General features: G+C 38.1%; 1 protein-coding gene across 5 annotated transcripts in view; it reads left to right on the top strand.

Annotated features, from left to right (window-relative positions):
- clip2 (CAP-GLY domain containing linker protein 2) overlaps window positions 1–22268 on the top strand; it is a 44765-nt gene that overhangs the window by 15886 nt on the left and 6611 nt on the right. For 3 of the 5 annotated variants that reach the window (XM_042498818.1, XM_042498820.1, XM_042498819.1), the window contains exons 4-14: window positions 3697–3821; window positions 5597–5810; window positions 8195–8392; window positions 8540–8643; window positions 10502–10562; window positions 11938–12042; window positions 15690–16073; window positions 16827–17402; window positions 17519–17576; window positions 19404–19487; window positions 21040–21196. In XM_042498818.1, the coding sequence (XP_042354752.1) occupies window positions 3697–3821; window positions 5597–5810; window positions 8195–8392; window positions 8540–8643; window positions 10502–10562; window positions 11938–12042; window positions 15690–16073; window positions 16827–17402; window positions 17519–17576; window positions 19404–19487; window positions 21040–21196 (2066 nt within the window). Of the gene's footprint in view, window positions 1–3696; window positions 3822–5596; window positions 5811–8194; window positions 8393–8539; window positions 8644–10501; window positions 10563–11937; window positions 12043–14235; window positions 14287–15689; window positions 16074–16826; window positions 17403–17518; window positions 17577–19403; window positions 19488–21039; window positions 21197–22268 lie in introns of all 5 variants that reach the window. The other 2 variants (XM_042498821.1, XM_042498822.1) reach the window with 2 other exon arrangements.

Genomic DNA, 22268 nt, shown 5'->3' on the forward strand with positions numbered 1-22268 from the left:
AGATGCCTTCCTCCTGGTCAATATTGTAAATCACTCCGGATTACTTTCAGCACTTACGAGAGAAGAGACCACTGCTGACACATTGATCAGTGAATCCATCTATTTCCTAAGCCTCTCCTGTGTAATCTATCTCACTGATGCTGCCGCGCAGTTGTGTCACGCCCCTCCACTGCTGCTGCTGGAAATAAAACACCGCCTCAAAAAATCTGGTGAAACGAGCACAAAGTGTGAAACTCAGATTACGCTTTGTGGACATAAAACGAAGACTATTTTTCTCCGCTTGGTATTGAATTATGTGAGAGTGTGACACTGTTTTTACACACATTTAGCTGAACTGGAGGCATCTTTGGCACTTTTAACAGCAGCCAGGTCCTTTTGCAGAGGAGTAATCTTGAACTAAGGTCAAACTTTGCCAATGCTGCTGACTAAATAGCAGCCATCTAGAGATTGCGTAAAAGAGAATTTTATGCAGTTTATTTCAAAGAATGAATTGCAGAAATGTTTCCCAATAGAGAGACAGCCTCAGAGGCCAAACACATGATTTGCTTTGGCACCTTTTGAAGTCTGAGCAGCCACAGGAAGAACAGAACTGCCTCCCCTCTGCTGGCTTTAGTGTTTAACCAGAGGCCGTCTCTGCTACTGGAGCGTTTGGTGCAGGCTGAATGACTGTTCTCTTTCGGTGCATGTGTTTATTTGGATAGTCTGAAAGCCACTTACTTGCCTGCTAGTTGATGAAATTGTTCCTTAATGCAAACATAAGAGGACTGTAATAGTATCAACTGGGTGTACATGGAGTCTGAATGCTTTTATTAAAGAGGATAAGAGAGAAATTAAAATGTTATCGTGTCCCTTTCCAAATTTAATTTCATGCAGTACGAGATTAGAACAAGCAAACAAGATTACACTGGCTGATAATTTTTTATTATAACTTTATTCAAAACAAGTCTTTTTCAACACTAATCCTTATGACATGCTTTGTTATAAAGATCACGACCCCTATTTTAACAATCTATAGCGCATGGTCGAAAGAGCTTAGCGTAAGTGCATTTCAGCCACGTCCAGCTCCACTTTTGCAAGTTAAATGATGCATAATGTTGGCGCAAAGTAAGATGCAAGAAGCAATGGGGTTTAATTTAGCCCCTTAATTAGTCATAATTGTGTCGTTGGTGTAATGTAAATTAAATCATTTACAGTATTGTCTTCCATTCCTGTTAAAAGTCAAGTATTCGCATGGTACATTTGACAAATTGGACAAGTGAGCTGCAGCTGAGACTAGTGCAATAAGTCACTGCAGCAAATTTCATGGGACATTTAACCAGCCGAACTAAAAACTGTAGTTATTAACTTGACAGAGGAAACAGGACTAATCTTTTAGCTTCTGAAATAATCATTTAGTTACAGCATCTCTCTGTATGAGAGGACTGACTGACAACCCTGAAGCCATGACGCTAGCAAGGCTACAAAACACGCCATCAGAGCGTCAAATATCAAAGCAAAGTTTCCATTCAGAGTCACAAGAAATTCACAAAGGAGATGCTCCACATGTTAGGAGTTCATCTTCAGTGTAACATTTTTATAAAAGTATGGATATTTCGAGCCAAAGATAACCCTAAGACAAAGTGCTTTGTGCCACTTTTGGAGTCCAGCTTTAACATGAGATTGGCACCAACAGGAGCCAAGACGGGGCTTGTGCTGACTGGCTGTCTTAGCACTGCGAGCACTTTGACACTGAGTCAGTGAGACATCACGCAGTCATGCTGACAGCAGACCACCTCAGTTTAATGTCTCGTGACACCGCAGTGTTTCTTCACACATTTTCCTCAGTGATTCAGGAGAAGGACAGTCAGAGGAATATTACTTTGACAATAAAAAGATGAAGAGCGACTCACCACACCCCTTTATGGTTTATCTTTGTATCCAGTAGTGAGTCAGATTTATAGATGATGCGTTTTTGAAACGTCATGGTTCTTAAAAAAAAAAAAAAAGCAGATGTGGTGCTGAAACATCTGCACTGCTCTTTGCATTTTCCCACGGTCTGTACATTCTGCTCATATTAATTTGACAACTGCCTGTAAACAGGATTACGGTAGTGGAGTTAGAGTTGCAGGCGAAAAAAAATACATCTTAAATAATGAGGCGGCAAATATTTGAGTAATCAATTACAGTAATCACACGAGAAAAAATGTGTTTCCAGATTCTCCCATGTGATGTTTTTGCTACTTTTCTCATTCTTATATAATTAACAATGAAATATTTTGCTGTTTCGGACTGTTGTTGAAACAAGACAGCAAAAAGGTTATTGGTTAATTGTTGAATTATGAATAAAGAAAGGGCACATTTTTCTTTGTCACAAAGACAATTTTTATAATTGATCAGTGAAGTCAAATGTACTCAAAGCAATACCTTATGTGTTCTGTTTGTATTAGTTGGCCTGCTTTGGTATTTCTTTTATGCTAAGCGTTTCCCTTCGTCATTTTAGGAAATAGTGACCAGTGAGACATTTCGATGAGTTTTTGTGTCTCATACATGTGGTCACCACGTGTGAATCCCATTCAGCAGCTGTACTTGTCAGTTTTGCATGTTGGCTGACCCCAGTGGCAGCGTGTGTGGATTTTAGACCGTCTTCCTGACAGGAAACCGGTGTTCCTGACTGCACAGAGCTGCAAGACGTGGCACCCTAAATATACCACAGCGGGCAGATGATTTTTTCCTTTTTGCTCGTTGTGCACACTTCTTGAAACCTGAAAAATTCAGGCATTACAAATTCAAGTTTTTAGTTGTCGTTGCTGCTCTATGCCTTCATAGGACCAAATGTTTTGGGAAATCTCTGTTTTTGCTTTTATATAGTAAACTGCTGGGTGTGTATTATACTGGAAGAAGTCATGGATGTATAAAGAGAGCTGGATACAATCTTACATGGCATTTTTTATCATGTGGCTCTTCTAGACTACAAAATGACTCATTTCACTATTGCGATACGATCCACTCAGTCAGATAAAATTTCGGAAATTTAGAAGAGCCACACAATTAAGTAATTTTATCCCCATTCAAGTTGGCAGAGATCTAAACCAGTTAGCTGCTCGGCTCATGAAAATCTGTTGTATGCTCGCTCCATGCGCCCAAAGATGTGAAAGATTCAGGTCGCTTTATACCTGGGAAGTCAACATTTTTGGCTTCATGAGCTGAACAACTTTCACAGGAATGAACATGGTCCCACCTTTAACGCCTATGCGATTCTCTGTGTATATCCATGCCCTGCAGAAAGCGCAGCGTTATACCATTATAACGCTGTGCTTATTTCATTTTACTTTAACCTGTTTTATTTTATTTTAATTATGTTAAACACTTTGAGTCACACTTGCTGTATAAACTGTGCCACACAAGTAGAGTTGTTGTTGTTCCCATTATTACTATAATAATAATGATTATTATTATTATTATTATAAGCAACCTCCTTTTTGCTACAGAGATAAAGGCGATCATGAGAACTGTGGTGCAGAATTTTGCAAAATGCTAGCCTATGCAATGTAAAAAAAATATGGCATTAAAGCTGCCAATCTCAATCAAAACTGTTTGTTCAATCACGTTTTCATTAACTAAACACATCCTACTTTGATGTCCCTTTTATGGAATATAAAAGTTTCTAAGAACTAATCGTTTCAGTAAGAGCTTTCAGTCAGACCTTCTCTGCTGCAGGTGGGAGGCTCTAAAATGGGAGTCATACGCTACATGGGAGAGACGGACTTCGCCAAGGGTGAATGGTGCGGGGTCGAGCTGGATGAGCCTCTGGGGAAGAATGATGGTGCAGTGGCTGGTACAAGGTACACACACACACACACACACACACACACACACACACACACACACACATACATATTATGTATGCTTCAAGCTCTCCAAATTCCTTCGCTTTTACCCTTTAAAGGGAAATTGGGGGGAAGACTGTGGCTCCATCTGTTCAGCTGTTTGTTCTTTGTTCTTTCATCTGTTTGTCCATGAAATTACACTGACTGACCCACGAGCCCTGAGCTGGTCTGGGGTTTTATTTTATACTTTACATTTATTACATTTATCACATTTATGATTTGCATTTGCTCACCTCACAAAATCCAACAACATTTTTCATAGCACAGCACACATAGCACACTACCCTCCAACAAATGAAGACTGCTTAAAATAGAGAAAATGTGGCTGCAGACATTTTGGAGTACTGCTTAAACTTTAAAGCCATCGGGGGACAAAAAGTCTGTGAAGTAGCCTCGTCACTGATACATCTCTCATGAAGAAAGCCCAGACTCAGAAGCAGATGTTTATTTATTTATTTATCTAAAGATTTGCTCCAACATTTGGTCTCGTATGTGACTTTCCCTTCCAGTATATTTGTAGAAAAGTTTAGGATTCAAAGTTTATTTTTTCAACTTTGTATAAAAACAAAATTTGAACAACAGGCTACAGTGTTCAAAAAGGGAACAAAACCAGAGGGGCTTCATTACTTCTTAGTATGTTCACAATATGAAAAATCGATGTCGATAAGGAAGAGAAAGAAAACAGCAAAACAAAGAGAAACAGAAGTAAAACTTAACATGTTTTGTTTAAAAAAACTGTTAAGTTAAATAAAAAAAGAAAACATGGTCATAACGGTAACTTTTAAACTATTTATGTAATGACAATGTTATGCTGCATCAAAATACAACGGATCCATGAAATAACTGATAGTTAGATGTTTCTTTAGACATTAATTAATCCAAGTTTTGTGTTGCTGCAGCTAAAGCTTACTCTCATTATTAGTTAATCTGCTGGTTATGTTGTTGATTAGTGAACTTTAGTGAATTAATAATGAATTGTTTCGTCAGTAAAATGTTGGCAAATTGGGAAAAATGCCTCTCACAATGTCCCTGGCCTGGAGGTGACTTACTCAGATGACTTGTTTTGTTTGTTCATCAGTCCCAAAACCAAAGATACTTTATTGTCACTCGTATATGACAACAACAAAAAGCAGCACATCCCTACATTTTAGAGGCTGGAAACAGCAAATTTCAGCCATTTTTTCTTGTAAAACTACTAAGAAGCTCAGTCATTTATCGGCGTATTTGACAATTAATTTTCTGTTGAGTGACTGATTATTCAACTAGTCATTTCAGCTCTGTGTATGAGCAACTAGTAATGCTGTAGCTAACAATTATCTTTAAATATTTATTGTTGTTATTCTTTTCTCCATGTACAATATTGGGCATTTAAAGTCACCATAATGGCTATTTTAAATTGGTTTCTTGATCTATAGTGCCACAGCTGACTTGCATTTGCTATACTGGATTTTGTTTTAGTATTTTTTTGAGCAGTTTAAAGTTTTCTATTTAATTAGTTACGAAGCAGAGTGTTAAGATAAATTTGGACCTGTTTTGAAAAGAAAATACTTTTTTCCTTCAGACTGTGAGCATTTTTTTCATGCTTAGAAATGTCAGCGTTAGTACCTAGTAACAATCTTTTCTGAATCCCCAAACTAAACACAAAGAGGCACAATATGAAAAACACATATCGTATTGGTAATGTATTTGTAAAGCAGTTGCATCTCCTCTCTCTCCCTCTCATCCTTCAGATACTTTCAGTGTCTTCCCAAGTTCGGCCTGTTTGCTCCGATCCACAAGGTGATCCGCATCGGCTTCCCCTCCACCAGCCCGGCCAAGGCCAAGAAGAGCAAGCGCATGGCCATGGGGGTTTCCTCTCTGGCCCACAGCCCCAGCAGCTCCTCCATCAGTTCAGTCAGCTCGGTGGCCTCCTCTGTGGGTGGACGACCGAGCCGAACTGGACTGGTAAGATGACGGCAGTGTGAGCAGCTGGATGAGTAGATTGATATCACCGTTATATATCTGAGAGTCGTATCAATCCTCTCATCTGCAAGTTACTCCTAAAGCAAATAGCTGTTTTCCCCAAATTTTCCTTTAAAGAAATAAGTCAGTAAGTAAACTTTATATCTATAGTGCCTTTCAAAACCAGAGTTAGAAACTGCAATACCATAAAATAAAACAAGAATGGGGAATGACCTGAGCATAAAAACATGAGTTAAAATAAAAAATGTCCCCAAAAAATGAAGAAAATAATAGACATGAAAGACTTTTAGTGCTTCTATCCTTGAAGATAAGTTTTTAAAAAGAAAAAAATCTTGAACATAATTAAAGTATCAAGTAAAAAAGTTAAGAAAAAATGTTTCCAATATTTTGATCACCAAGAATAGTTACTAATATATATATTGGGTTTTTTTTATTCATTTTTATTTATAAAAAGTCTATTACAGTGTCTGATTTTAGGTAACTTTCTTTGAATTCACATTGAGAAATTATTCTGTCTACAAATTCAAACAGCAGGATAATAAATTGGGTCATTGTATTGAGATGCTCCCTTATCTGCTGAGCAGTTAATAATTTGCATGTTGCTGCTGTGCAGCGTGAAGCTCTGATTCACTGACTTTGCATTTTGTTACAAAGAGCTTGAGTATCTCTTTCTAACACATGGTGTCTTTAAGTCTAATAACCGTAGGAACAGTTGGCAACAAACTTAAATGAATGGGACATCAGGATATCTCATTGATTTTAGCTCCTGGTTGCAGGCCAGATCTTGGATGGACAACCCTCCCCTTTACTTCCCTTAATTGTTGGCAGCAGTGTCAGACGGCGCTGAGAGCAGCCACTCTGAATTATCAAGCTAATCACGCTGCACAAAATATTCTGACTCACTGTCAGTCCTAAAGATCTTTGGTGCACCGCAGCTCATGTTGTTAAATAATAAGAAAGTAGGATCTTTAATACTAACAACAGCCATCGAAGTATAAAAGACTTGCCTGCAGTCCTGGCTGCAGTACACAATAGAGGTGTGTTCACAAAAACAAGAATTCATGATGTTTTCAACATGCAGCAGCCATGCATGTTGAAGCCTCTGAAGCTTCTGAGTTTTTCACCTGTTTTCTTCAAAATCTCTGTAACAGAAACGCTGCAGAGAAAAACTAATCAGGGTTATTTGTGACACATTATTGATTTTTTATGTACACAACATTATCACTAAGAACTACTTTGGCTTTTAACCAGCATGTTTGTGTTAAAGAAAACTCCATTTTTAATATGATTCTGTTATAAAATAAATGCTAAATAAACTGTATTGAATTGATTTCATACAGTAGGTCAGGCAGGAATCCTGTCAATGAGTGGCCTCTAGTGGTCAAAAGAAATGTTACATCTTTGAGGATTTGATTAACTTATTCCCAAGAACTCAAATATTCCCTGGGAGGATGAAAGGGGTAAAAAAAATCAAACCAGCAGTTTTTAAAGGTTAATAAACACTTGTGTAGCCCATATTATAGAAAATAAGTCTAAAAAGTTCACTTCAGTGTTTACCCAAGATCTTATGCTGCAAAATATGAATTAATAAAACGTTTATTACCATCAAACAAACATTTACTTTTGTCTGCCATGTTCCTACATATATGACATCAACTAGACAACTCACGTACCAAAATTTTGCCAACTTTCTAGTCGTTTTTTATGCAGTCACCACATGAATGCAGTGTTACTCTTGTGTGGACAGCAGAGCTACTCATACAGAAGAATGCGCATTTGCAATTTTATGTGCATAATGACAGTGAAATCACATGAATTTTAACGTAACACATTTTTCTCTTGGGGGTAGCAAGCTTTGCCTTTTCATGAACAACTTACATGAAAGCAGTTGTTATGTCAGGCTCAGTAAATAGGTGTTTTTGATGATGAAGCCTGTGTTTGACTTTACGTTTTCTCATAATCATGAAATATTACCTGCATATCAAAAGGAGGCAAAGCCTGTGACAGTGAGATCAAAGCTGTTTGCCCTTCATCATTAAATAATGATATTATTATCTAAAAAAAAAAACAGTTTGTGTCAGAGAAATAAACATTTCAATCTCAACCAGATGTGATCTGAGGGGAAAATATGAAGCTGATTAATTTGTGTCCAATATTTCTAAATTATAAATATAATCTGATCTTATTCCTACTTCATCAATTTTTCTGCCAACATTTTGATCTCTCCACATTTCATACCTTTTTTAACCCTCTCTACCCTTTTCCTCCTGGTTCCCTCATATTCTTTTCTTTCCCTCACCCGCTTTGAGTTATTCTCCATTCTTCTGTTCACCTTTCCTACTGTTTTATGTCTTTTCTCTTTCCAGCTGACAGAGACATCATCACGCTACGCCCGCAAGATCTCTGGCACCACCGCGCTCCAGGAAGCCCTGAAGGAGAAGCAGCAGCACATCGAGCAGCTGCTGGCCGAGAGGGACCTGGAGCGAGCCGAGATGGCCAAGGCCACCAGCCACATCTGTGAGGTGGAGAAGGAGCTGAGCGTCCTCAAGGCGCAGCATGTGCAGGTAGGAGACGGACACAGTGACGATATATCACAATAAAAGCCCTAAACTGAGCCATATACCCTTCTGGTATTCGGTCGTTGCTCAGTGACTTATGCAACACCAATCTGTTGTTTGTCTCATGAACGCCTTTCGTCTTCCGATCCACAGTATGTAACGGAGAATGAGGGCAACCTCCAGCAAGTCAGAGCCATGTTGGCCAGCACACAGAAAGACAAACAGGAACTGGCCAATCAGCTTGAAGAGGAGAAAAGGTAATATCATAGAGTTGTGTTACTTTAACCCTCAGAGATGCTACTTAAATCTAAATATGAATCATTGTTCTGTGTGTATTTAAAATTAAATAAACTCAAATTAGTTTTCATTAAATTGTAGGTTTTTGTTCTCCTTATCTTAGATGTCAAACTTAGTTTTCACATTTTCAGAATTTTACATAATTTGAAATATGGATCATGATCTCTTTCAGACGTTCTTCATTCCACTATAGAGTCTCTAGAATGTATTTTAAATAAACAATTCAACATTTCAGGGGGAAAAAAACTGGACCGAATTTCATTAGGTAAAGAATTAAGGTTTAGGACACGGTTAGCCTGGCTTCGTCCAAGTGAACAAAGCCCAGCAACACATGAGGGATGGATGTTGTAAAAAAATAAATGCCCATCAGTGAAATCTGGGCTCGATTTCCTTCACCCGTGTTACAAAAACAAACATGGGGCTTCCATTGCCATCTCTCACCATGGATGCAGATTCACACGATTTGGATGAAATGACTCTGAAGAACAAAGTGAAGAAAATCTAGTCCAAATATCAGTGATGGGTGTGGTGTATGATTGACAGATAGAGGCTACAAATCAAAGTTATATTGCATTAAAGTACAGTGCATTGATATTTTAAAGAAATGCACGATAACATCAGTTTGTCATCGGCATCGGCAGATATTGGTTTTAAAATGAAATATTGCAAGTGCTTAATATGCTGATTTCTGCTGATATGGCGAACCAATATATATTTATTTATTAATTTTTATCGACAAAGTGAACATGTACAAAACATCAACCCTAAGTTGAAGTATTTTTTCTTATTTTGCACAATGAATGAATATTACTGACACTAAAAAGCATTGTGTTTTATGTCTCCATCTGCTGGTGAGCATGTATGCATGGTATGATGTTCATTTCACTACAGAAGAGACATGATAATTACTAAAATTAGGCAGGGGAAAAAAATTGATGTATCGGTACCAGTTATTGGCCAAATTAGTTGTTGTATATGGGCCTATCAGGTTTAAAAAATCTAATTATCTACATCCCTAATATTTCATCTGAAATTAAGTATATTTTATGTATCAAATGTTACACTTTATTTAATACCCATAAAATTATATCTTATTTAAAAAGTAAAAATATACAACTTCTCACCATTAGTTTTCATTAAAAAACATTTTTATAACATCCACCCCTCATAAGCAACATATCTAAAGCAGATTCATTAACATGTATGTTTCTTTTTTATCTGTACATAAACAGAAATACAGAAAGGGAAATTCATTACACTGAGGTTGCCAGTTTTGGTACCGTTGTGCCTTTATAGATACCAAAATTTGTGCTCACCATGCGAATTTGGCAGGCTGTAATATAACCAGAGATAGTGAACAAAAGCACTGAGTGAAAAGATAAACTACTGTTTGTCAAGAAATACTTTTAGCACTAATCTTTCTGTGAAATCAGAGCTTGTTTTACATTTCTGTTTGTGTACAGATTAAACTGAGACACATTGTGTAACTGAAACAGTTAGAGTCACGTTTAGTTACATTTGACAGAGCCAAAAACAGATCCAGTCTGTAAAGCAAGCTTACTTATTTGCTCCAGCTCTCGCAAATAAGCCTTTTTCCCAGAATATTGACTTATTCCTGTAAAGGAATGCAGACAGCCGCATTGCCTCTCATGACTGTTGGGGCAAAATTTCGGCAGTAGAAACCACAAACAAACCACAAGACAGTGTGAGGTTGAGAGATAAATGTTGTCAAGCTGTACTTTATTAGAGCCTGATGAAAACTGCACAGCTTTACGTTTCTGATGTTTTCATCCTCGATCTCACATAACTTTTTTACAGGAAAGTGGAGGACCTCCAGTTCAGAGTAGAGGAGGAATCCATCACCAAAGGAGACCTGGAGGTATTTTTTGCATTATTAATAGCCATAAACAGTTGTGTGGTGGTAGCTGATCAGATGGATGCACTTCTAGTTAGATGGATAGGTTACTAAGGAGGATTTGGGTATACTCTTATATATATTTCATTGGCTTTTGAGCTGATAGGTGGGTATACTGTAAACTACGAGACCTGCATACCCGCGTATATCCTCCACTCCACCACTATCTATAAACTCTATCAGTAATGGAATATATGTCCTTTCACATACTCAGATCCAGTGCATCCTTAAATGTCATGATCACTGTGAAGTTAGAAAGATGATTCGTAAGGGGTTTATGCATGCAGAGAAATATTATAATGTCATCATTTCTGAAGACCACACACACAAACATTTTAAAAGTTTTAATGAGAGGACGATCTGGTTTTGAACCCCTCTACATTGCTGATTGTCAGCTTCTCCTGCAGTGCAGATATTTCATGAAAAGAGAGCAGCAGCTCTCAGTTGCAGCATATTTCAGGATGCAAAAGTCCAGCAGAGGGAGAGGATTTAAAAACTATAAATAATTGTCTGACTTCAGTGAAGGTATCAATTGCAACTTATTTTTAAGCTATAGAAAAGTCTGAAATCCATTAAGTGAGGAACACCGTCTGTCCTTTGTCCTGAGTGTCTCTATAGAAAGAACCTGAGTCGAAGGTGAATGAAATTCGTTCACTTGGATGTGCTCTTGGCTGTCCACTCAAATGTCTGTTTGCTCAGTCTATAGTGACTGAAGTATTCTCAAGACATTTTTTAACAAGTCCTTTAGACAAGAGGCTTGAGACAAAACATGAAAACACAATTTTTTAAAAACTTTAATACTAGAACATTCATTGGCTTCTTTATTAAGGAGCATAATTTTCCAACATGAGTGGAGACCATCGTTACACAAGGAGACGATCTCACTTAAAAATAATGTTTTGTAATGAGAATAAATTAATTAATTAAATGTTAAGTATATCAATGCTGTGCCCATCCACAAATTGATGGTTAATTTTTACCATAAAACCTTGTATATGAGTGCACATTGTACTTCATTCATGCAGGGCTCACAAGGTTTGAACAGTAAAGAGTTACATGTTTTAAGCAGAGTTGTCCCTCCCTGACACTTCCTAACTGCAAAATGAACATCAGCTCAGAGTCTGAAGATTAACTGACCTAAATCTTCAGCGTCCTCTCGGCAAGGCTCCTCGTCATATGATCAGCTCATTTCAGAGTCTGCGCTCTGATCATATGTTGACTGTCGTTCTGATCTCTATCACTCCCACTTGGATCTGTATGAGTCTCTCTCCCTTTGAGTCTTCTCCTTTTCTATCAGTCTTTTGTTCCTTCCTGCCTCTTTCTTTGTCTCTCTCTGTAGACTCAGAGGAAATTGGAGCGCGCCCATATTCGTCAGCTCGAGCAGAGCCTGCTCCACGAAAAGTCGAGAGTAGAGTTGCTTCAGAAAGACTTAGAGAAGAGGAGGGTAAAGAGCACGAGCCCTCTGCCTGTAGCCTGTGTGGTTCTGCTCCCGTTTGCTTCTTTGTCGATATAACATAAGCAACTCATACTCCACCTGTCTTTGGTGTGCAAAGGCACATCTCATCAAACTATATTTTTATCTAGAATAACTTAGAATCAACACACATTCATTTGTCAGTCTGACCTGCTGTGTCAGTTTGCAGTTTCCAAAGAGCAGTACAGTTACAGTCACACCTGGTGGGGACAATCAGCCTCGGGGCTAATTCTGGCATCTTTACAGTAATGTTTATTATTATCCACTGCCAATGAGGAATAAACTGAATAAAAAACAAATTCAGATTTGATTTAAGGATGCCAACTGCAAGAATGTCCGCATTGTACCCCAGCTGGCCACCAATGTAACTAGATGTTGATACTTTGGTTTTAACATCAGGTGACCAAAATTCAATGTCAGGACAATGTCCAATGGCAACATCAATGTGACACAGAATACTGCAACAGATGATGTTGATATTTTGTTGGTTAAAAGTCTCATGCAAATATCATGATATGTAGGATCACGACATTTAACTGTAATGTTTAATCCACACAACCTGAAATTACATTGGATACATCATCAACCCAATTTTCATTCCAAACAAAATGTACGTGTCTGACGTAAGAGTCCGGCATCTTTCGGATGTCATATTGATGTCTGGTGCTAGCTGGGTTGTTTCTGCAAAACAGGGGTATGTTACATTTGCATGTAAATTTGTATTAGACATGTTGAAACTTAAAGTTTCTCAACAACGCTGCGGTGAAGGTGTGATAAGGTTTAGGCACAAAATCCACTTGGCGAGGAAGGGGTCATTTTTTGGCTGTAAGCACCCACATTTGGTGGCACAAATGCCACCAGGAAATGCCATGCTGTGCCAGTGAAAAAACACCCATATTTATGCAAACTTTGATGGAAACACAGCAAAAAAAGAAAGACAATGACCAGTGTTGTTTATTGGTCTCAAACGGTGGTCTGCAGCTTGGCAGCCATCTCAAATAGGTGACATACCATCCAGCAGTTTTATGTCACTCTAGAGACATTGATGGGATAAATATGAAATGTGCAAGTATAACGTTTTTTTCTGGTGACTGGGTTGGGCTTTGGTTACACAGACCAGGATCAGTTTATTATTGGTTCTAGGCCTTTTCTTTCACTAGATTTGTTAAAATAAGAAAAACATAGAATATTATTAGTTTTATCCTTTAAAATATATATATGAAATCTGTTGGTTTGTAAAGTGTTGGGTGCCCCATGTTCTGCACTTTTGCAAAAATAATAACAGTCAGAAAAAGCCTAAATGTCAGTAGTGGCTCTAGATATCCAACATGTCACTTATAGACACATTATTTTTACCTTTTACACTATGAAATCTGACAAGTTGATCCTACATAAAATAATCTAGGAAACTGATTTCCTCAAAAAAATGTAAGTAAATATAACTATAAGTATTCATTTATTTAAGATCAACTTGTCAGATTGTACAGTGTATGAGGGCAGAAGAATAAAACAGAAAAATAATGCTAAATCACATGAACATGTATGCAGAATCACTTCATCTGTCCTCTCCTTCATTCTTTCACTATCATATCGTGAATCTCAGTGACAAGTCTCCTCACTGTTGACCCATCAGCTGCTTCAGCTTTATACATGTCTTCTGTTGCAGTAGCTGCTGCTGATTTTCTTTAAAATGATGATTTATCCTGTTTATTCAGGTTGGCCTTCAGATCAGTTGCCAGCTGCATTTTGAAATTGCCAATACGTAACATTTATAGCATCCTTTCCTTTTAGTTCTGGTAAAAGTAGTGGGTGAATCCCCTCAAGCTCCATGCTAATGTTTTGAGCAGTTATGTAATTAATAACACATTAGAAAATGATAAATTGTTAATGGGATCCATCGCTGATTCTTAGATAGATGTTTTGAGATAAATCATGGTGGTCATGCCCATTTACCGTCAGCAGCTGAGTGTGGCAGCGGATGTCCTTTACGCCACTTTGACATGCAGTGCTGCACTCCAGAGAGGAAGCTTCTTCAATAATAGACAATGGTATCACAAATCAAAGCGTACAAGCTTGTGCTGTCAATTTTCAGGCATCAAAACATAACAAAACACTTTGAAATGCTGGATTCCTGTATGCAGTAAGGTCTGCTTCTGCCAACAGGGAAGATGCTCTCATGATGCAGTATCCTTGAGGTTGGGTAAGAGAACCAAGGTGAAAAAACGATTTGATCTTGTTTTGGCTTTGATCCGCTGCTGAGCTATCTCAATTCTTGACTTCAAATCGACTTCAGATGCTGACATCGACTTCAGATGCTGTCAAGGACATTAACCTTGCATAGACTCTTTTTTTTACTCTCTTACTCCTGTGTGTTGTTGTGCCATAATCTGAATGTTATTCAGGCTTTGACATGAATCGACTAGCAACTACGATGTACGGTAGATTGTTTTCCCAGATGGTTGAAATTAACATCTTTGCACTGTGCAGCAGGTCTTCTCTCTTAATCTCCTTTTTTATGTTAATTGGATGCAAGTGTGGAGGATGTTTGCTGTAGTGTGTGTGTGTGTGTGTGCAGTGCAGCTGTGTGGAGGTTTGCTGTTGGCTTTATTATATTTGCTTGGCTGCTTCTAGATGATCAGAGAATGGCTGTGCTCTCTTCTCATCTTCCATGTCTTTGCATATACAGTGAGCTGCACAAATATTTGGACAGTGACAAGTTGACCCCTTGGCTCCTTAGCTTCATGTCTTTGGTTGAAAATGATACAATGACTGACTGACTGTCAACTTTAATTTGAGGACAGCGGGATCATAAAATGATTATAATGGCTTGTTTGGACTTTTTAATCAGTCTGTGAAATGCAAACCCTTCAAGGTGCCATTGCTTTGATGGTACTCCTCTTAAATAATAAGCAACTATATTTTTGGCTTGCTAGAGATAACGTGTGTGTGTGTTTGTGTGTGTGTGTGTGTGCTCTCAGCAGGACAGCGACTCTGTCACACTACAGTCCTGTCCAAAACAATCTGTTTTCTGGGCCATCTGCCGGCTCCCCTTAAGGTCACCAATTAGCATGTTTAATCTTTTTTTGTTTGTTTTTTTTTTTTTAAATGTATTTAATACGTACAAAAAAGAATGGGGGAAAAATGGAAGTTTGGGCTTTTAGGGGAAGCTAGTGTAACTAATTTATCTAACACAACAAATTCCCATTAATATTTAAACACATAGGAGCTGTTTAAATACTGACATCTTAGTTGGATAAAATGTCAGTTTTTGTATCATCTTGTGTCTAAGGAGTCCAACAGGGAGCCAGAACGTAACACAGTTTGTCACTGTCCACATGCTTAATGTCATTTATTTGTACTGTATATTCACTGGAATGCACTTGACCGTCTCCGTCTCTTGCAAGGACCTTCAGGTTTTTTTTTTTTTTCTGATTTCATTTTTTCTTCTGTTAAATTCAGTCTCACCCTGCGACTGATGATGTCATTTCAAAGAAATGACATCATCAGTCGCAGGGTCTCCCACCTGCTACGTTTATGTCATTCTTTTAAAAGGCTGTTTTCTTTCTGTTATGGTCACCTGTCAGCAGCAGTGATGGATGTTGTTTCTTTTTCCTCAGCAAACCACTGTTGAGGAGCAGAGTCGTATCATGCAGCTGGAGGAGGAGCTCAGCCTCAGGAGAGCTGAGATCGACAACCTCCAGGCAAAAGTCCGAGGATCTGACACAAACTCGCAGCAAGCCAACGACAGCGACGCTGCCCCGGGTGCAGACACCCAGTCGGAGACAGCTGTCCCGCACAAGCAGCCGGTGTCTGCGGGCCACGAGCACTACAAGGAGAGCAGCGAGCTTAAAGAGAAGTACGAGGCGGCCTTAGCAGCGAGCCAGCAGGAGATCGAGTCGCTGAAGGCGTTGGTGGATAATAAGAACCAGGAGGTCAGTGAGATGAAGCAGAAAGTTCAACAGGCCACCAAGGAAAACATGGAAATGATGGACACCTGGAAGGTATTTTGCTACTTTCTTTTTAACTTTAACACAAACTGTTCTAAGAGCTTTAGTGAGTGCAGCAGGGTTCACTGGAGCTCATGAAAGTCCTGAAAGTATGTATGCTCACACTCGCTACCCTTGAGACCTCAAATATAGGGGGGATTTCAAAAACCAAGTCTGGGGTCTTAGGGTCCTCCCCCAGCAAAATCTGAGTTTCAGAGACTTTGTTTTCTGCACTCAGATGACTTTTAAAGAATATAAATAACAATATAACAAGTATTCCAGCAGCTTTTTTTTCTTTAAAATACTTATAATTTAGTTTAGTTTTTGGTTTATTCCTCTGGTGCTCTGAAAGTGTAGCTAGGAGAGATGGAAACCAGGCTGTGGTCTCTGAAAAACAGCTGGGTACCCACCAAAGAAAATAAATGTTTAAAAAAAACAATAGAATGTTAAAAAAAAATAGATGGTGAAAATAATTAGATGTCGTTAAAAAATTAGATGGTGTTAAATAGATGGTAAAAAAAAAAATAGATGGCGTTAAAATTAAATGGTGAGAGAAAATAAGATGGTGAAAAAAATACTGAGGTTTCAGTGCTTCCTTAGAGCAGAGTGGAAAAGCAAAAGCATAGAAAACTTACATTTTGACCACGGAAACAAAGGATAAAATGAATCAAGCATGTTGATTTTAATCATGTTTTCAAATTTCAATCATTTTGAATTATTGGCTGTCCAAACAATACAATAAACAATTCGTCTTACTTTTCTTTGCAGGGTAAATTTGACACTTTAGTGGTCGACCACCAGCGTTCTTTGGAGGAACTGAAAGCCTCATTGAGTAGCGGTCATACCACTCCAGCAGGCCAAGAGCAGGACGTCCAGGAGCTGCGAGCCGCTCTGGAGAGTCTGAAGATGGAGCACCAGCTGGAGGTGGAGAACCTCAAAGCCAAACATAAGATCGAAGCCGCCATTCTGACCAAGGAGCGTGAAGACTTCTACACTCGTCTTCACGAGGCCAAAGACCAGCTGGCCGAGGGCAACCAGACGTGGAGGACCGAGGCGGAGGCAAAAAGCAGTAAGCAGGCCCTGGAGGAGGCCACCGATAAGCTACAGAAGGCGGAGCAGAGGCTGGCGGAGGTGGAGAAGCTCCGGATGGAGCAGGACAGAAGCACAGAGGAGCTGAGAGAGAGACTGGAGCTGTCAGAGAAGAAGATGACGGACTATCAGGCTCTGCAGAAGGCCCAGGCCGAGAGCCAAGAGGAGATCCAGAAACTGGAGGAGAAGCTGAGGGTGACGGCGAACCAGCTTCAGGCCATCCAGGCAGACCGCTACACGTCCCATGATGCAAATGTGAGTGCCTGTGAAAGAGTGATAAGTGACAAATCCGAAATCCAGCACCAGTCATAGAAATGATGTCATTGCTATGATTTAAGATCAGCTGTCTCAACACTTTGTCTTTTTTTCAGGTGATAGAGGATAATGAAATTTCAGATGAGAAGATGAAGCTAAAACAGAATATCGAAGGTATCAACATCCATTTGTTTAATTACTAACTACAGTTCCATAAAACAAACCATTCATATACTTTTCTTATATGATTATATATTAATCTTCATATGATTGCTCCCCTAATTTTAAAAAAAGCTAAGTGATATTTGTATTTTTTAGTTGAAGAATTATTAAAACCCCTTCAATGTTCAGTGTAGATTTTATATGAGTTTATAATTGTTTGATCATAATGTTTATTTTTACATGTGAGGACTAAAGAAACATGACCTTTTCTGTCTCTGTGAGCCATAAAAAGGAATAGTCTGACAATTAGTTTTTACAATTAGTTGCTTATTTATTTATTTATTGATATCAAGTGATAAAGTTGCAGACTGCAACCAAGTGAAACTTCACCCGTGCACCAAGCGTTTAGGAGAATTTGGGTGGCTGACACAAAAATGCAAATCACCCTATTTAGAGCCAGTGGCGCAAGGATTTATTAATTAATCGCTTAGTGGTCAACTATTAAATTAATCAACAACTAATATGATATCTGATCAAAAAGTATTTTTAAAAAACCCTCAGAATTCTGATTTTAGCTTCTTAAATGTGAATATTTTCTTTACTCCTTTATGACAGTAAATAAATATCTTTGGGTTGTGGAAAAAACAAGACCTTAGATGACGTCACCGCAGGCTTTGGGAAAAAATTATTAAAAAAATGTTCACTATCTTTTGATATTTTATATATCAAAACTGTTCATGTAGAAAATGATTAACTGACAATGAAAATAATTGTTAGATGCAGTCCTGTCTAGAACTAGTGTTTGTCTCTTCTGGGCTACTGTAGAAACATGTATGTAGATATAAACAGCTCATTCTAAGCTGATGAGAACACAACATTTCTCCGTTTCAGGTGATTATAAACTAATGAAAACATAGTTATGAATATTGTAATCCATTTCTGCCAGTAGTTGCCCCCAAAATCCTACACACAGGACTTTTGAAGGACAGATTGGGAAATGTAGTTGTCCTCTAAAGTGCTCTGATTAAGACATTGCATCTTTTTTGTTTTATTCATAAAAAATCAAAGTGTAAAAACAACAATCTGCTGTTTTAGAGTGGCCACGAGCTGCATTTTTTCTCAGCCAATAACAGTAACTTTAATTTCCCATAAAGAAGAAGTGGCGCTCTTTTTGAATATCAGCATCATGTCTGTCTGTTTAATAAAAGCTGTCAGTGAGCTTCGTTTAGACTAAAGACTGGAGGCAGGGTGAACAGCTGGCCTGGTTATGTACTGGCACCACGAAAGGATTATTTTTTGTCTTTAAACTTTTGCCAGGTAACCAGCAGCAGCTGACGAAAGTTAGTGTGCTCGGCCAGAAAATAACCTGATACATAACCCCTTAAAAACAGCAACTTGTCATTTTACTCTTTTGATTTTGTACCAAATAAACAAACAAGAGTCATGATGTCAATTAGAAACTAATCCTTTCAGGGAAACCAAAGAATTATGGTTACTAAAATTATGACACTAAAATGCACACAGAAGATTTTTAATCTACCAGTATTGAGCAGTTTGCTTTATATTCATCTCTTAAGTTAGTAAAGTCGATTTTCAAGCAGTCTTAACAGCTGGAATAAAGATGTTAATGGTCTAAAGGCTACAAAAAACATATACTTTTACATATTTTATGTCATGTCAAGTGAAAGATCCCTGCAGTGACATTAGGTGAAAATATGTACCTTTAAACCTTACTTAAAAAGCCTTACATTTGTCCAAAAGCCTGTATCTGTGTGCACTTGTTGTGGTTTGTTTAATATTGTATTCTTCATGCACTTACTGCTGTTTTTTTTTCTTCAGAAACAATGGAGAAGCTGTTGAAAAGGGAAAAAGAGGTTTCGACTCTCACTTCGCAGGTTGAAGCCCTCAAATCCCAGATGGGAGGTAAATGTCATTGTCCGAAAGCGGTCAGCGACCTTTTGCAAGCTCTCATGTCTTTTTCTTGACAGCTTTTATCAAAATAATTAAATATTCAACAGACTGTGTACAAAGATCGTGTCTTTTCACACACAATAATAACAGCGCTAATAAAAACGGTGACAATGCACGTCACGTCTGCATTTCCTCATCAGCCGATTTGGGATTTGTTTTGGAAAAAATCTGACACGTCCTCAATCTATAAACTTGTTGTTTGCGTCATAATGACCTTCATTAGTGTCGTTCTATCATCTCTCTGTACTTCAGTGCAGTGCCCTGTATGTGTCGTGCTGTGTGATGTGCGGTGACTGCAGGCTTCACTTCATTTTCCAGTAGTCATGCTGAGTTCACTGCACAGCGGTTTGTGTTCATCGCCACCGTTACATTCTTTGATCATCGCCGAGAAATCTGTCAAGCGGCTGTCTTTTGAAAACCTAAAATTCCATCACATCAAAAGGATCCAAAACACACTTCATGTAGTTCAGATAATCAAAATGACACACGAGACACACAAGAATACATTGTGAATAATTGAAGAAAAAAAAGAACAATATGAGACACAAAGTGAAGAAATTCTTTCATTGCTCTACTCTGTAAACCTCATCTGTGCGGTTCCAGCTGGGGATTCCTATGTTAGCGTTCGGAGTAAAAGTTAGTCCTCTTACTAAGAAGTTCCCTCTTTGTGTTTTTTTTGGATAGTGATGCTCAGCTACAGTGGAGGAATAGTAACACAAAGAGTTATTTTCACACCAGGAAGACGCTAACATTATTTATTTAGCTAACTCAGACTGCTGAAGCCACATTAAATACTTTTTTTTTACACAGAATGAGGAATGTGGATTTTATCCCTCATCACTTACATTGGAAGGTATATAGGAAGGTATTTCTTAACCCTTTGAAACCTGGATAAATTGTCTTGATTTATTTCAAAGGCATGGGAGAAAGGCAATAAACAACGTAAGAAGAAATGACCTAGAAATTAAGAAATGAGTAAAAAGCACAAGCACATTACCTGAAAGTTAGCAGAATTAACATATATTGATTGAACGATTTTCAGCACCTTTTTGGGATATTTTGTAGTATTTTTCTTCTTATTTTTCTCATTTGTGTTGTCATGTCTGCATATACAGTTATTCAGATGTACTAATCATTACCAGATTGTTTATTAATATTTAAATGTAATATTTAAATTTCACGGGCGGTGAGTTAATTCTTAACTCACTGCCCACGTTTCCTCTGGAGCTCTCTGTCACATCTTGTGTGATACTTACTTTATATTTAAATATATATACATGATTACAGCTGTGATTGATCACCTGTTCTGCTTCGGAGGTGAAGTTACGGATGTGGACATACACATAAACACTAAGAAATCTGCTTAAATGTGCACACTACAGTATAGTTTGTTAGTTTACATTTTATTAAGTGTTATTATAGATAATATAATAAATTCTGAATAAAGTGTTACCAACAAGTCAAATTCACTGCAAAAACTTTCTTCTCATTCCTCTTCCACCAGCACTGGAGGGCAAAGTTCGCTCAGGGGAAAAGAAAGCAGAAACCCTGGCCAAGGAGAAGATGCGTGTGGAGGCAGAGCTGGAGTCCATGACCAAGAAGTCCCACGATGCCTCTGGGCAGCTGGTCAATATTAGCCAGGAGCTGCTGAAAAAAGAGAGGTATGGAGACTAGGCTGCATTGATTTTACAATCTGCCTCAGCACTTATTGGGAAACTGGAGTGAAAAATGATATCTCTGTACATGCAAACATGATGCACAAAAATACATTACATTATCAATTTTATAATGGATAGGTACGTGGAGCAAACCAGAAATGTATTGATTTTATTGCACGTATTGTCAACTTGAACATTATTATTTGAAGTGGGCTATTTCATTTTATGTTTCATCTGGATAATCGATATTGCTTATTAGCTCAGCAGGAGTTTCATTGCTTTCAGCATCTACAACAAGAGTTTTTATTTCCCACCCTGCACGATGCACTGTGGTGCAATCAGGACTAGCTTTGTTGTGATGTTGTTGTACAAGTACCAGCGTTTGTTGCATTCATTTGTGAGCAAAGTGAAATACAACGAACTGTCCAGCGCAGGTCGTAATGAGGACGCAGGGAGTTCAGACTCATTGCACTTTCATTTAAATCCTTAAAACACAAGGGAAATGTATTCTGCATTTAAAAAAATCAACATAATAAAACATATGGTGGAGGAGTAATGCAAAGCAATAAACTTTATAAACATATTCAGCAAGATGAGATGAGCTCAATAGCTGCAGTCAGGAAGGCTAAAGAACCTCGTTATGAATATCCTGCGTACACGGTTCATGTGTCATTAAGTGTTAATGGCACCTATAGGGCCCCCCCCCCCATGGCTTATCAGAACTCAACAGTCCTATGAAATTGTATTATAGTCATATATATCATATCATATATCATATATCACATATATCATATAAAATCTTTAATACACTGCGGTAAAATGTCAGCCTTAATAATATGATAGATAAAAAGTGGGAAAAGAAATACTACTTCTGTTCCGACTATTACTATTACAACTAGTGCTACTAATGCCGATAAATAAGAAATGTCCTAAATTACTTCAGAGGTCTTTTAATTTTCTATCAATGTTAAAAAAGACACACACAGTTGTGATAAAACAAATGTATGTTTTACTTCTTGGGCAAGACACGAAACCCCAAATTGCTCCTGGTGGTCATGGCAGCACCCTGCATGGT

The sequence above is a fragment of the Plectropomus leopardus genome, chromosome 13 (genome assembly GCF_008729295.1).
Source record: "Plectropomus leopardus isolate mb chromosome 13, YSFRI_Pleo_2.0, whole genome shotgun sequence".
Taxonomy (NCBI): Eukaryota; Metazoa; Chordata; class Actinopteri; order Perciformes; family Serranidae; genus Plectropomus; species Plectropomus leopardus.